This window comes from Pipra filicauda, unplaced genomic scaffold (genome assembly GCF_003945595.2).
Source record: "Pipra filicauda isolate LSUMZ 115617 unplaced genomic scaffold, ASM394559v2 scaffold15_size4787011_pilon, whole genome shotgun sequence".
Taxonomy (NCBI): domain Eukaryota; kingdom Metazoa; phylum Chordata; class Aves; order Passeriformes; family Pipridae; genus Pipra; species Pipra filicauda.
In genome coordinates this window covers 1,683,332-1,695,907 of record NW_024104096.1, presented here as the reverse complement: position 1 = coordinate 1,695,907, position 12,576 = coordinate 1,683,332, and the positions used below count along the sequence as shown (strand labels likewise).

The 12,576-nt window shown below is 37.9% G+C and overlaps 1 protein-coding gene across 1 annotated transcript in view; it reads left to right on the top strand.

Annotated features, from left to right (window-relative positions):
* The first annotated feature begins 718 nt into the window (after positions 1-718).
* BLNK (B cell linker) overlaps positions 719-12,576 on the top strand; it is a 102,700-nt gene continuing 90,842 nt past the window's right edge. Inside the window, exons 1-4 of the mRNA XM_039379189.1 lie at positions 719-881; positions 4,520-4,596; positions 4,969-5,047; positions 7,546-7,608. Coding sequence (XP_039235123.1) covers positions 4,973-5,047; positions 7,546-7,608 — 138 coding nt within the window. The 5' untranslated portion in view covers positions 719-881; positions 4,520-4,596; positions 4,969-4,972. The remainder of the gene's footprint in view (positions 882-4,519; positions 4,597-4,968; positions 5,048-7,545; positions 7,609-12,576) is intronic.

Genomic DNA, 12,576 nt, shown 5'->3' with positions numbered 1-12,576 from the left:
CTGGACTTAATTACATTCAATATTTTTTATATAACAGATGCTGCATAACAAGCATATTCAAGTACATCAAGATAGCACTGAGACAGAAGCAGTTTCCAAGGGATAAAGAACAGTATACTGGGACCAACTTGAACACCTCATTTTTCAGTTAAGACTGAACCAAACTGAAGAGTGAAAAGACTAAACGAAAGTTTACCAAAGCACTACTTATGAACAAACGCTAATGAAACAGGATTTGCTTCTTCAGAAACAAGAGGATGTGGTGGTTGAGCCCATCTGGTGCTTAGACCATAAGTATCCTTACAAAGAGGCATTTTCTCTCGCTCCCTCCAGCAGTATAGCACAGAACTTATTACAGTTCTTTCTCCTGCTGCTCCACTCAAGGAGGTGATGAACCTGATGCTTCCGCAAGAACTAAGTTAGAAAAATGGGTTAGCAAACTGATTTACAAGACTGACCCAATTTCCACTAGTTGTATTTGATCCTGCCTCTCTGCTGAAGTCCTGCCAAGATCTCCCAAGGTTCCTTTCACACACTATGATTTCTGTTGATTATGTTGCTATTTTTATCTCCTGGTAAGTGAAACAAACAAAGACAAAACCAATTAGCAAAATTCTTATCAAACTTCTAGACAGCTGTAAGCAAAACTTCGTTTTCCAACATTCTTTGTAGACTTACTCAGACTCAGAATATTTCAGCTTTTTTACTTTAAGAACGTTTTTCTCCCACCCACCATGAATGCCAAGCCTGTCAATCACACTAACAACAACAAAATACATATGGGACAGTTTAAGGAGGAAGAGCAGACATGAGAAACTGCTTCTTTAACTTGCTTGGAATCAACTCCAATGTGTGCCTGGGAGAAGAAAAATGAGTATGTGGTAAGTCATGTTACTTTCGTTATTTTTGTATAAAACAGGAAAAAACAAACAGTTTTGTTTTTTATGAACAATAAAATATGAACAATAGTTCATATTTTATATAGAGTAAGATTTCATTGAGCTATTTTGCTCAAGTATATTTTCCTGAGAGCAGTATTCTAGTGTTACATACAGTAAAACAAATTGTTTGCAGCAAATATGGGTTTTTGCAAAGCAGAACTCGACTTTGAAAGTTTGGAACTAAGTTTAACACATTTAGTTCTTATGGCCATGAAAATTTATGTATCAAAATTAAAAATTACTTATATTTAGTAAGAAATGCCAGTGGTATGATCCAGGAACCCGTTTTTATACTGCTCTTTAACTATCTCTATGAAATCACAAATTGAGAACCCACTTCACAAAAAGCCTGTAAAAATTTGCCTGTTACCTGGTTTGCACATTTCAGACTCTAGGAAACAAACTTATTGAAATATACACTGTAATGGTGTGTTAACTCTGCTTTACATACAGGTTATATATGAGAATTAAGTTCTGTTTAGAGGTCAAATTACCTGATGTATAAAATGCACACATGAAGAGACCTATGAAATTTGGTAGTTCTGAAGTATTAGATGTCTTTTTTGATTAGGGGAAAAAAAAAATCTTAATATAGAAGATCAAACTGCTACCTTCTTTGGAGGAGAGAAATTTCAAGGAGTACAGATTAAAAGTGTTAGTATCTCCAGTAAGATACAAGTTTGAAACAACAGATTACACCCTGCACTTGTACCCAAACACATTTTTAAGTCTGCCAGTGTCCATGCCAGATCAAGAGGCTCCAGGGAATATTTGGTAGTAAGTGAAGTTGACCTGCCCAGGGCTAGTGCTGTTTCACACTCAAGTATCTACAATTTGCTTCAAAGCTTTATATAAGCACCTGTATGTTTGGAAAGAAACAGTGTCTGTAGCCGCTCTATCTGGGGGACTCTGGAAGCCTCAGTATTCTGTTCAAGGATTCCCCCTCTGCAGTCCTCACAGCCAACTTGTGTTCAAGTGCATGTATTTCTTTGAATTGCCATGAAAAGGGATACACTACATAGAGTAACTAGAAGTATTTGGGTACTAAGTAGAATTGGTAACCTAAGATGGGGTTCTCCAGCCAGCAATTCTTGAAATAATCCCCTTTAGAGTAGTTGAAAGCAAGTGGAAGTGCATGATAATATTCTCCATTTCTGTTGCACACACTTGAAGAAAGAAAACTACAGTATTGATCAAGCCAAAGACAATATCATCATCAAGAGACAAGTTGCAGGATCCCACATGAGCATCCCCATGTCCCTGTTTTGTTGCTGTTGCTGTTGTTCTCTTTTTACTGTTGTCATCATCTTTAATTGGATTAAAACACAAATGGAAAAATATTTCTTGCAAGCTGCAGTCCCTTTGGCTCAACCACCTATGCTACAGCCCCTTTGGAAACACAAAAATGAATATAACCTTCCCAAATAGATCTCTGTCTCAGTGGAGAGAGGTGAACTGCATAAGCACTGGTTTCTTGAGAATACTCTCCCAAGAATCTAGAATACAAATAGAATTAATGTCAACATAGGCAACGACAGAAGAATTAACCAGAAGATAGTGTTGGGGGAGAGCAGTCAGAGAGAAACCAGGTGCAAGAAGGAGGCCTGGGCACGGCAGTGTGGGTGAGCTGGCAGGGTAGAGCCTCAGCCCACACTGCAGACTACCAGGCAGTGTAGGAACAGGACAGTGGAGGGCAGCAGGCAGCCAGGAGCAGCTCCTCACGTGTCAGGATTTCTGGAAACCCTCATGGGCTCATAGGCAATGTAAGAAGAGGGGAAGGTACGGCTGGCAGCATGCACTGAATTGCAAAATTCTTAAAGCACTATTTTTTATTTGCCTTTGAGACATTCTGAACTAGAACTGGCTTACACCTACTCGGTAACCAAACAGCCCGTACTGCATAAATAACAGCATTGCTGCGCTTCACGTTATTCATGTTTCACACCTGATGGCATCTGTTATTTTGTTGTTTCCCATAAGCAGCCATTAAACCTGTAAACTCACACATCTCCCATCCGGCTGCTTCCCACCTCCACACACAACAACTGACAAAATCACTCCTGCATGCAAACTAGACAAGCAAAATTTCTTAAGGAATACATGCACCTCTCTTCTGGTCCTGCACACAGTGGAAGACAGCATTGATGCCTACTGTCATCCAGGGAGACGGTGTACCCTTGGAAAAACTCACAGCCAACACTATGAAATATTAAACACTACAAAACACTATGAAATTCAACATAATTTTTTTATAATATACCAGCCAGGCACCTGGAGATTATTCTGAGGAGGTCAAATTTAAGCTGCAAGGGCTTCTATCTCATTTCTGAAACTCCAGGAATTGAGTTTTGCCAGATTCACTGTTCTGCAAAATCACAAGATAGCAAAAGAGTATTCACTGTCAACTACTGATCTGTCAGTCACTCTAACAGTAAAAATACATTCAGAGAAATCTGAAGGAGAACAGATGAGACATTTCAGCTTATCTGAAATCCATTTTAATCATTGAACATGTGCCCCAAATCCATTTTGCACTGGGAAATAAAACAGGAAGAGTAATTGGAAAGCAGAATATAACATTCCTTGGTCTCTGGCCTTTTATGGAAGCTTTCATATTTGTCCTGTTGTGGTGACTCAGAATTGCTGAGCAAAATAATCTGGGTTTGTTTCAACAGCTGCAGCTGCATCTTGGCAATTTTATTGCCCATTTTATAGAGCAATGGCTCTCAAACATTTCCCCCCTTACATTAGAATATGAACCCTGAGCCCTTCTCCAATTTAAAAAATTCATATCCTGTTTTCTCCAACTGGAAGTGTATTCTCTGTTTGTATGAGAGGTGAAAAGGAAGAGAAGGACTGAGTGGGGCAGGAATGCAGCTCAGAGGAGATGTCTGGACAGGGGTGGGAAAGGACTAGAAGTTCCCATCCTGAGCCTTGATGGCACTGCTCCCTGACTCCACCGGAGCCTCAACCTCCACTAAAAATATCTGTCTTACTCCTTCTGCAAACCAGGAGAAATTCCTGGCTGTGCCTGCCCAGTTCATTTACCTCCTTGAACAGCAGTCATGGCTCCAAATTTGGGAATCGTGGGTGTAACATATAGGCATGCAGCATAAGAAGAAACTACACCCAGATCAGTAAGTCCTCAAATTCAAAATAGCTGGAGACTGAGATAAGATTGTGGAAGTTTTATATGCTTGCCCTCTTTCTATAACGTTTCCTAGGCAGCTCACTTCTGACCACAGTCAGAAAAGAAGATGCTGGGCTGGGTGAGTTTATGGCTTGACTCAGTAAACGCATCTTATATCAGCCCCATCTTTTGAAAAGATAATGTAGCACTGGAATGAATTGACTGACAATTTGTTCTTTAGAATAATGACAAGGGGGGAAAAAACCAAAAAAAAACCCAAGAAAACCCCGAAATCTTTAGATCATACATCATCTTAGAATAACTTAGTGATTTATCTAAGTCCAAATGTACGATGTCCAAACTTGACAAAAGATAAGATTATATGATATGACAATCTGGAAGTGAAAGTTCTGCTATTGAGCTATTTTTTTCTATCTAAGCACCACAGTACAATATGTCAAAACCCACAAGCAAGTCAAATGCAATCTGAAGGCAGAACCAAGCAGCTGAGTCAAGGAGTTCAAGGTAGGCAACTGACAGCTATCACTAATTCTTTTTGCAATAGATATGAAAAATAGTTTTCATATTTAAACCTCTAAGATGCTGACGACTCAAATGTTTTATATACTGATTTCAGCAAAACTTAACTGATTTCAGTAATGACAGACATGTGCATATGTTGATATAATAACTTACAGTTTCCTTATACTGGAGTTACTCACACAAGAACATTGGTATTTCCTAAATCACTCTTTGTGGGCGTTCACTTTAAGTGAGCAAACAGGAAAAAAGTTGCAAAAAGGACTTCCTCCTAGGATTTCTACATCAGTTCAGTAAAAACCAATAAAGTAACAGTTCAGTGTTACTCATATAGATTAAGTCTTTCTCCCTGGATAGAAGCATGGCCACAAAACTACCATCTCAAGACGAATTTCAGAACTGGACAACTTTTCAAGTTGCAGATCTCCTAAGACAGGTACTAAATGTATATGTAACACTTTAGACAGCTCAGTCTACATTCAGCTAGCAGAAACTCTTACTGGATTACCTTTGAAAACCAGATATATTAACCTAAATCTAGCACAAATATTCACTAGTACTGAAAATAGATTAGTCACCAATTGCCACCCCCACGAACTTATTAATATTACTTGAGGTTTTTTTGACTTTCCTGTTTTCTATAGAAATCTAATTCATGGTAGAAGCTGCTAGCTAAGATCTCCTACATGACAAATCATACAAAAAAATGTTTGCTCACAGGGATATTTCTTACAAGAGAAAAGGTGTTTCATGCCTAAATTTATTTCCTGATGGGAAAAATAACCATTTCACAGAAAATAGGTCTAGGTTTTATATTCGAATATCACTTTGAAATTTACAGTCTTTCAATAAGAATTTACTGTTAATCTTTTCTTCTCAATGCATATATACCCACAGTAGTTGCTAGATGTTGCTTAAGTTTAAGGTACTTGAGCTTTTTTCAGTTTTTGAATCATTCCTTTATTGGCTTGTACATTACTTAGTTCTACAGTGTCCTTTCTGGTATATGTAAAATAACCTGAATTGCACAAAGCATTCCAAGCTCATTTTCAGACATCTTTCACTACTTTAATAATCTCCTCACAGATATATAAAATATATCCTCCATGATATAGCCTTTTTTTATATCATATTTTTCCTTATAACTTACTGAATACTATGAAAAGTTTTAGACTTCTACCTTAAACTGACAAAGTCCATTTACTACAGTTGCAAATATAGTCTCACTTTACGTTCTTTTTGTTTTTAGGCAAGTTTCTCTCTATAATTTTTTATGTAAGATTTTTTTATCTTGTGTTTATCCTAATTCTAACTGCAGAAGCACCAATCTTTTGCAGTACCTTCTTTACACTAAGAGTGAGAATTTATTGTTATTAGGGTTTCTCATCCTTTTCTATTGAAGCCATGCAAAGTTTGAGATGTTCATTTTGTATTATTATTTTTCCATTTTGCCTGTGTGCTCATTCCTGTACAATTAAAGAAAAAAACCAACACAACAAAACTACAAACAGATTCCTAATGGAGATGTATCACAGGTGGAACATTGTCCCCACATTGAGAAAACTAACCTGTTCTATGGAATTAATTCATACCATAATGATAACTTATCAGCTAACCAGTGAACTTATTACCAGGAACAGCTACTCAGAGGATTAATTAACTCAAAGCCTTTCAGCTGAAAGGAAATCAGACTAATTTATAGAAGTTATAATGGGTTTAAAGTTCTGCAATTCTACAGTAGAATACAAGACAGAAAGTTTATAACAATTGTTCAACAACCCAGAGGCTTTCAGGGAAATTCCAGGCACGTCATAACTACTGGCTTCATACTTGTTAAGAGAGAATCTTCCAACTTCATAAAAAGCTGTTAATGTCTATGCTCACACTCTCATCGCTGATTAAAGCAGCTAAATAATCCAATTACTGTAGGATAACCCACATTAAATGCTTGGCCATTCTACACTGGAAGCAGCAGGCATTTGCTTGCAGCTATCGTGTACAGAGCTGTCAGCTACCACTGCCAGCACTCCAGAGAGCCTCAGCCACGTGCTACCATCATGTCTGTAGTCAGACAACACACTGGAGGCTGGGCTGGATCTCCCCACCCTGAGACGGGCTGTACATATGCAAGAAGCCTAAAATAACACTGTTAAGGTTACAGAAACAAGCACTGAAATGTGCCAGAACTTGGATTACCTCTATAACCTGAATTTCTCACCTTTGACATACACACCACAATAGCCTGTAATTGCTTCTTCACATATTACCTTTTCCATTCACAAACACCTGCCTCTGGTAGTGTAGAAAAACCAGTAGGTTTATGCACTACTCTTGGTCGTTACAGAAATTGTAAGGTGCACAAGGCCAGGGCTTGGTGAAAAAGAGAGAATGAATACATAGTAATGTAGTAATGTTGATTTAATTCTGCCTTGAAATACCAGATTCTGTCACTGCCCCAGCTCAATATTTTTACCTGAAGACATGCAAGTCACTCAGAAAAAACATGATATTGCCCAAGGGCTTGACCTGCGGCGGTGAGAGGTAAGAGCTGCAACCACAGTGGCAGCTCCTCTCAGAAGGTAAAATGCCAAAATACTGAATATACAAATATACCTGTATATCTCATAGATCTAAACAGTTGTAGTTAGGCATCCAAAAACACTGGATGCTGGACAAGGTTTTTTTCTTCATGCACCTTATCTCCTGTAATCTGTCTTCCTAAGAAAGAGGTAGTACCCTGTCTTATCTCTCATGTGAAAGTCATTGCCAAAGCATTACAGTTATTCTGTCCAATATTCTTCTTCTAATTATCCTTGTCAACTAGTATAACTATTTCCACAACACTGAGTATTTGAGTATGGAAATATTAATTAGTTTGTTTACAAATGGTAAGTTTCATACTATTGTAATAATTCTATCTTATTCTCATCTCAGTTTGGAATGCCTGAATCTGCTGTGGTTGTAGAAAAACTGCACATGAATGGATCTCATTTCTTGGTAAGCAAATATTCTGTAAGAGCTATCATTAAACCACATCTCAACATGAGGATTGTATTCCTTACAGTGCCAGGAAATAGTCTGAAATTTTCCTTCTGTATGCACACTTCATCAGTTGCTCTGGTTTTGCTTTTTAGTGGACTGGTTTACACCTCTGACTCAAGGAATCCCCCTACATGAAAGAAATCCCTGCCAGCCCTTACCCTGCTCCAGAGAAAGGGCAGATATGTCGTATCAGCCACTAGCACACAGGTGTGTCAGGGAACATTTCATGAAACGCAACTTGGAGGAGGTTGGCAGCTTTTTTAACAATATACCTGTTTTAAAGCCACTGTTTATGTAAAAGTTTTTTCACAAAACTTGCATTATTAAGAACATTTTTACCAGTACAGAATTCTACATAAATTTTACAATAAAAGTTTAGAGATATCGGAAAAAAAGCCTGAAAAAATCTGGTAACTTTCTTTCTTGACCTATGTAGAATTTTTTGCATAACAGTGTGTTTAATTGATTGCAATTCATTAGAAGACATGAATAGAATAACTCCTTGAACTGCAGCAATTCCACTACCACTAATTCCAGCTATTGAAGCATAAGTTCCTTAAGACCTATTTTAAAGGTAAAATTGTTATTATGGTGTATTTATGCAATGCAGGGATACTATGTTTGCTTGGCAATTCATTGCTCAACAAAGTTGTTTGCTGGGTGCATGAGGAGTTTTACCTCCTGTTTATGCTAACAAGGGCTTCAGTCCTGCAAAGTGATTCATTAGACAACAGGTACATGCATGGCCACAGTAAAATTGGATTTTACTAACAATTCATACAAGCACAGTAGGGCTAACAAAGCTGTAAAATACAGACTGATTCCTGTCCCATTCATCCATTCTAAACTGAATCACTAAAGGTGCTGCAGTCTCCATTGCTGGATGAGAGGCACCTAAGGGTGGCTGTGTTGTCTTCTTGTGCCTGCTGCAAATAAAGCTGTACAGCAGCAGTGGACAAGGATCTGAGAAGTAATTTCAGATGTTACTGGTAACCTATTCAAAACACAAGTGAAAAAAGCAAGGAGAACAATGGATGATCTTTGGTGACAGTCTGCAACACCAAAAGCAGTATGATTAAAAGTGAAAGCATTTGCTAGTATGTTCTCCAAACCATGTAGGCTCTTCAACACGTCTTTAAAGATTATTTTGCACTGCAGAAAACATGACATTATACATGTGATACATGAGCAACATCCATTTTTTATGTCATTATAGAGAAAATGAGACAGGTCTCACACACTGTCAGAAACCTCACTACAAATTTCACTGAATTGTTCAGTAGCATTTTCAACATGATAAATCATTATGCTTGAAACAGAATTATTTATGACAATACTAAAAAAAAAATTATTCAAGAATCTATATTTTGCTATCATTAATAGCATTATTTGAGTAACTAAGATACTGTTCTATGTACAAGCTAATATGTATGCTAACTTGTAACTAATGAAATCAACAGCCAAGGTTTTTATTCCAAGTTCCTAGCCAAATACACAAGAAATCTATATTATGCTAGGAATTAAATGTTCCTTCTCTGTTACAAGTTGCGGTTTAGAAATCACACGCTTAGTAGATCCACCTTAATATATGATGGAGTAACCAGATGGCTAAGGTACACATTTCCACTCAGAAAATCTGAGTCTCTGTCTACGTCACTTACAGTGTGACTCCTTAACTGGATTTACTTGTTTGTGTAGAGGTGTCCAGAATTCCAAAATTCAAAAAATCCTCATGCTGTTATTTTGTTGATTTATTGCCTTTTGCAAGTACCCGAGGTTTGGCACTTCAGTTTATCATTCAGTTATAAGATTTCCTTCTACTGCTGTCTGCAAAGTCTAAACAGAAGCTCAATATCACCTTCAGACATTGAGCTCAGAGTCCCTAGAGAAAAGTTGGCTATCTATTGCTAGACAGCAGTGAACAAAATAAACCCCAAACAAACAAAAACCCATAAAACAAAACACTTGAGCGAGCCTGACGCCATCTACAAAATAGGAGTGGCAAGTTTACCTTCACACATTAATAATTTTTAAAAAGCAAATACACTATCTGCATGTGCATAGAGACACCATGAACACACGTAGATCTCTTGATACATGTGTAGTGTTTCTATATGTCTACCCGACTTTAGATTCATATTAAGATACAGATCTGTTTTGCTATGAGATCTGTTAGGAATCAGCAGACAGAAAATTCCTTCTAGCCTGATAAAGAAGAAAGCAACTCTGTGGTATCTGCCATAAAAGCACAGTGAATTTTCCCCCACCACACATTCAGAGAGGCACAAGTTACTGTTTTACCTTTCCACAGGCTGAAAAACTGTCTTCCATAGTGGGTGTTGCTGCAGAAGGCACACCAGAGTGCCTCTAAAGGCTGGCAGGACATCCCAAGGGGAGACATCCTGATGCCTACCAGCAGCTCTTCACAATTCTCAGACAAACTCTTCTCAATGTAAAACTCCTCCAGCCTGCCCCAAACCTCCACTATGGAAATAACACATGAAGCATATGCAGCACAGGTATTTCGTACCAGTGAGATATGTCAAAATCCAGAGGAAGTGCCCTTTGGGGCAGGTGGCATGCAGGTGGCATGCTGGCCCACTGGTGCACAGCACTGGAAGGAACCTTTCCTGGAAAGAAACACAAGCAGCCTGTGCGCTGCACTTTAACCATGGGATATAAACACCCCGTAGATATGCCTCTGCTTCCTGTGTGGTTTCAGCAAGGACACTCATCTTTTTAATCTTTCCAAAGAGGAATGTTGTCAAATGTTGGGGAAATGCTGCAGAAATAATTATTCTTAAAGCCTACCACTGAACTAATGAAAAACTTCTTAAGGGGCCATCCTGCATATGTCCTTTGTGTAAAGTACAAACGACGTTGTATTTGAAAGTGAATCAGATGAACTTATCAACACTAAGGTCTTTTTGAAGTTTAGAGTGTTCGAAGTCAAGTCATGCAGACATTATAGCCACAAAATCTGTGATAAGTCAACCACAACACCTTAAATTGATTTGACTGCTTTCAGAATAGAAATAATCAACATTTATATGGTCATTTCTTTGAATATTTCTTGTCTTTGAGTGGCTAAAAGACAATCACTTTTATGGTAATATTATATTCTGTTTTATAAACATATTGAGTATCAAACTGAACTTTTATAGGAAACTAAATTACATGCATTTTATAAAAATTTAGAAGTAATAGCTCTTTCTTTACACTTCTGTATAATCTAAAAACACAGAAGAGTGGTATATTAGATCAGAATTGTACCATGCAGTTTCGTTTTTCATCAATAGTACCATACTTGTGATAGTTACTCAATATGCAGATCACATCTGAGTGATGCTAATCTAGTCCTAAAGTGCAAATCAGCATTTAGCCACAGCTGCATTGCACAGAGCATATTATATTCTCTCTTGCTTTTTAATGTCTGAACTTGCTACACTGTACTCCTGCTTTTCAGTTCCCTATAAGAGTAGGTTGCTTGTTTGATGTTTTTTTTTAAATTCTGTTTTGAATTCCCAGTGACAGATTGAAAAAGATACAAAAAATAGTGAAGTCTTACTTGAACTTCAGAACTGAAAAAAGGTAGACTTTCTTATTGGATTTGTTTATAGAAATTTACTAAAAGAAACCTCAAACATAGCAAAATGGTCAGACATTGATTCTAAACAGCTTTCATGTATTTCTCCTCTTTCTTGCTACTTCAAAATGCATTTTGAATTGCATGGCTGGAATAGGAATGCCTTGGAGAAAACCAGACCCATGTTATTCACCAATACTCTGCTGGGGATTTTTGAATAACATTTAGAGAACAGAACTTGTGTCTTCCTGTGGGAGATTCCTGACTCCCTGTCAGGGCAAAACACTGCCAGAGCTTGCCAGGTTCAACTCACCGAGCTTGTCCTTTGACATCCATTTTTGTCAGCATTGCTACTGAGAAAAAGCAACTATTGTCTCACTTGGATGCTCATTTCCATCCCTGCAATGCAGAAGCAGCAGACAGGAAAGGACAGATACCACATCTGCTTTCTCTAGTGACCACAGCAACTATACACACCACATCTGGAGTTCTGCTGCTGCTATTTGAAAGCTACAGAGTCCCCACACCACCTTCCCCAGTTTCAGCTGAAAGTTTTTCCCAATGCTGAGAGTGGTAATTTCACAGCACAGGGTCAGGGAATAGGTGGAAGGACAGATTAAAACTAGTTTGGGCTGCCTGGATATCTGTCAGGAAAAAAGCCAACCAACATCAGGTTCTGTTCAACTTGATCTGACATCCACTCCGTACACTTAGTTTTACAAATAAAATTCAGACCATCAATGCCTTGAGTTTCCAGAGGAGGGTAGAGGGAAATCTTTTCTAGGTCTTGCATAAACAACAGAAATTAGAGACTTACTAAGTACATCTTTATAACCTAATTCTTCTGCGAAGAAGACAAAAAACTCCTGCAGTGTTTTCCCTGGGTATCAAGCAAGCATAGAAAGTTTGCATACAGGGAAGGTCAGAGAAATATGGTGCAAGTTGCAGGTACTGCTGAGTCCTACTCTTAGGTTGACTGTTCATAGCTTAATACCACAAGTTCATAGTGAGGCTTTAATAGTATACTGCTTATCTCAGAAAGCCATAAAATAAGCTTTTTACGATCACACAAAACCTAACCTTAATATTAATGTTTTGAGGTATGTTGTGGTATGGTATGTTATGTAGGTGGAAGTCATGTAGGCCCCATTTGTCCCGCCTTTGGCAAGCACACAAGGTCACCATAGCAAAAAACTAACAATTGTTCACCACAGAAAAGCGATGTTACAAAAATACACATTTTCAGCTGCAAAATATGATTAGGTCATGTAGCTGTATTAATTTAATTGCATTCTTGCACAATTTCTATTCCTCTGACATCACTTTCTCCTATTCAC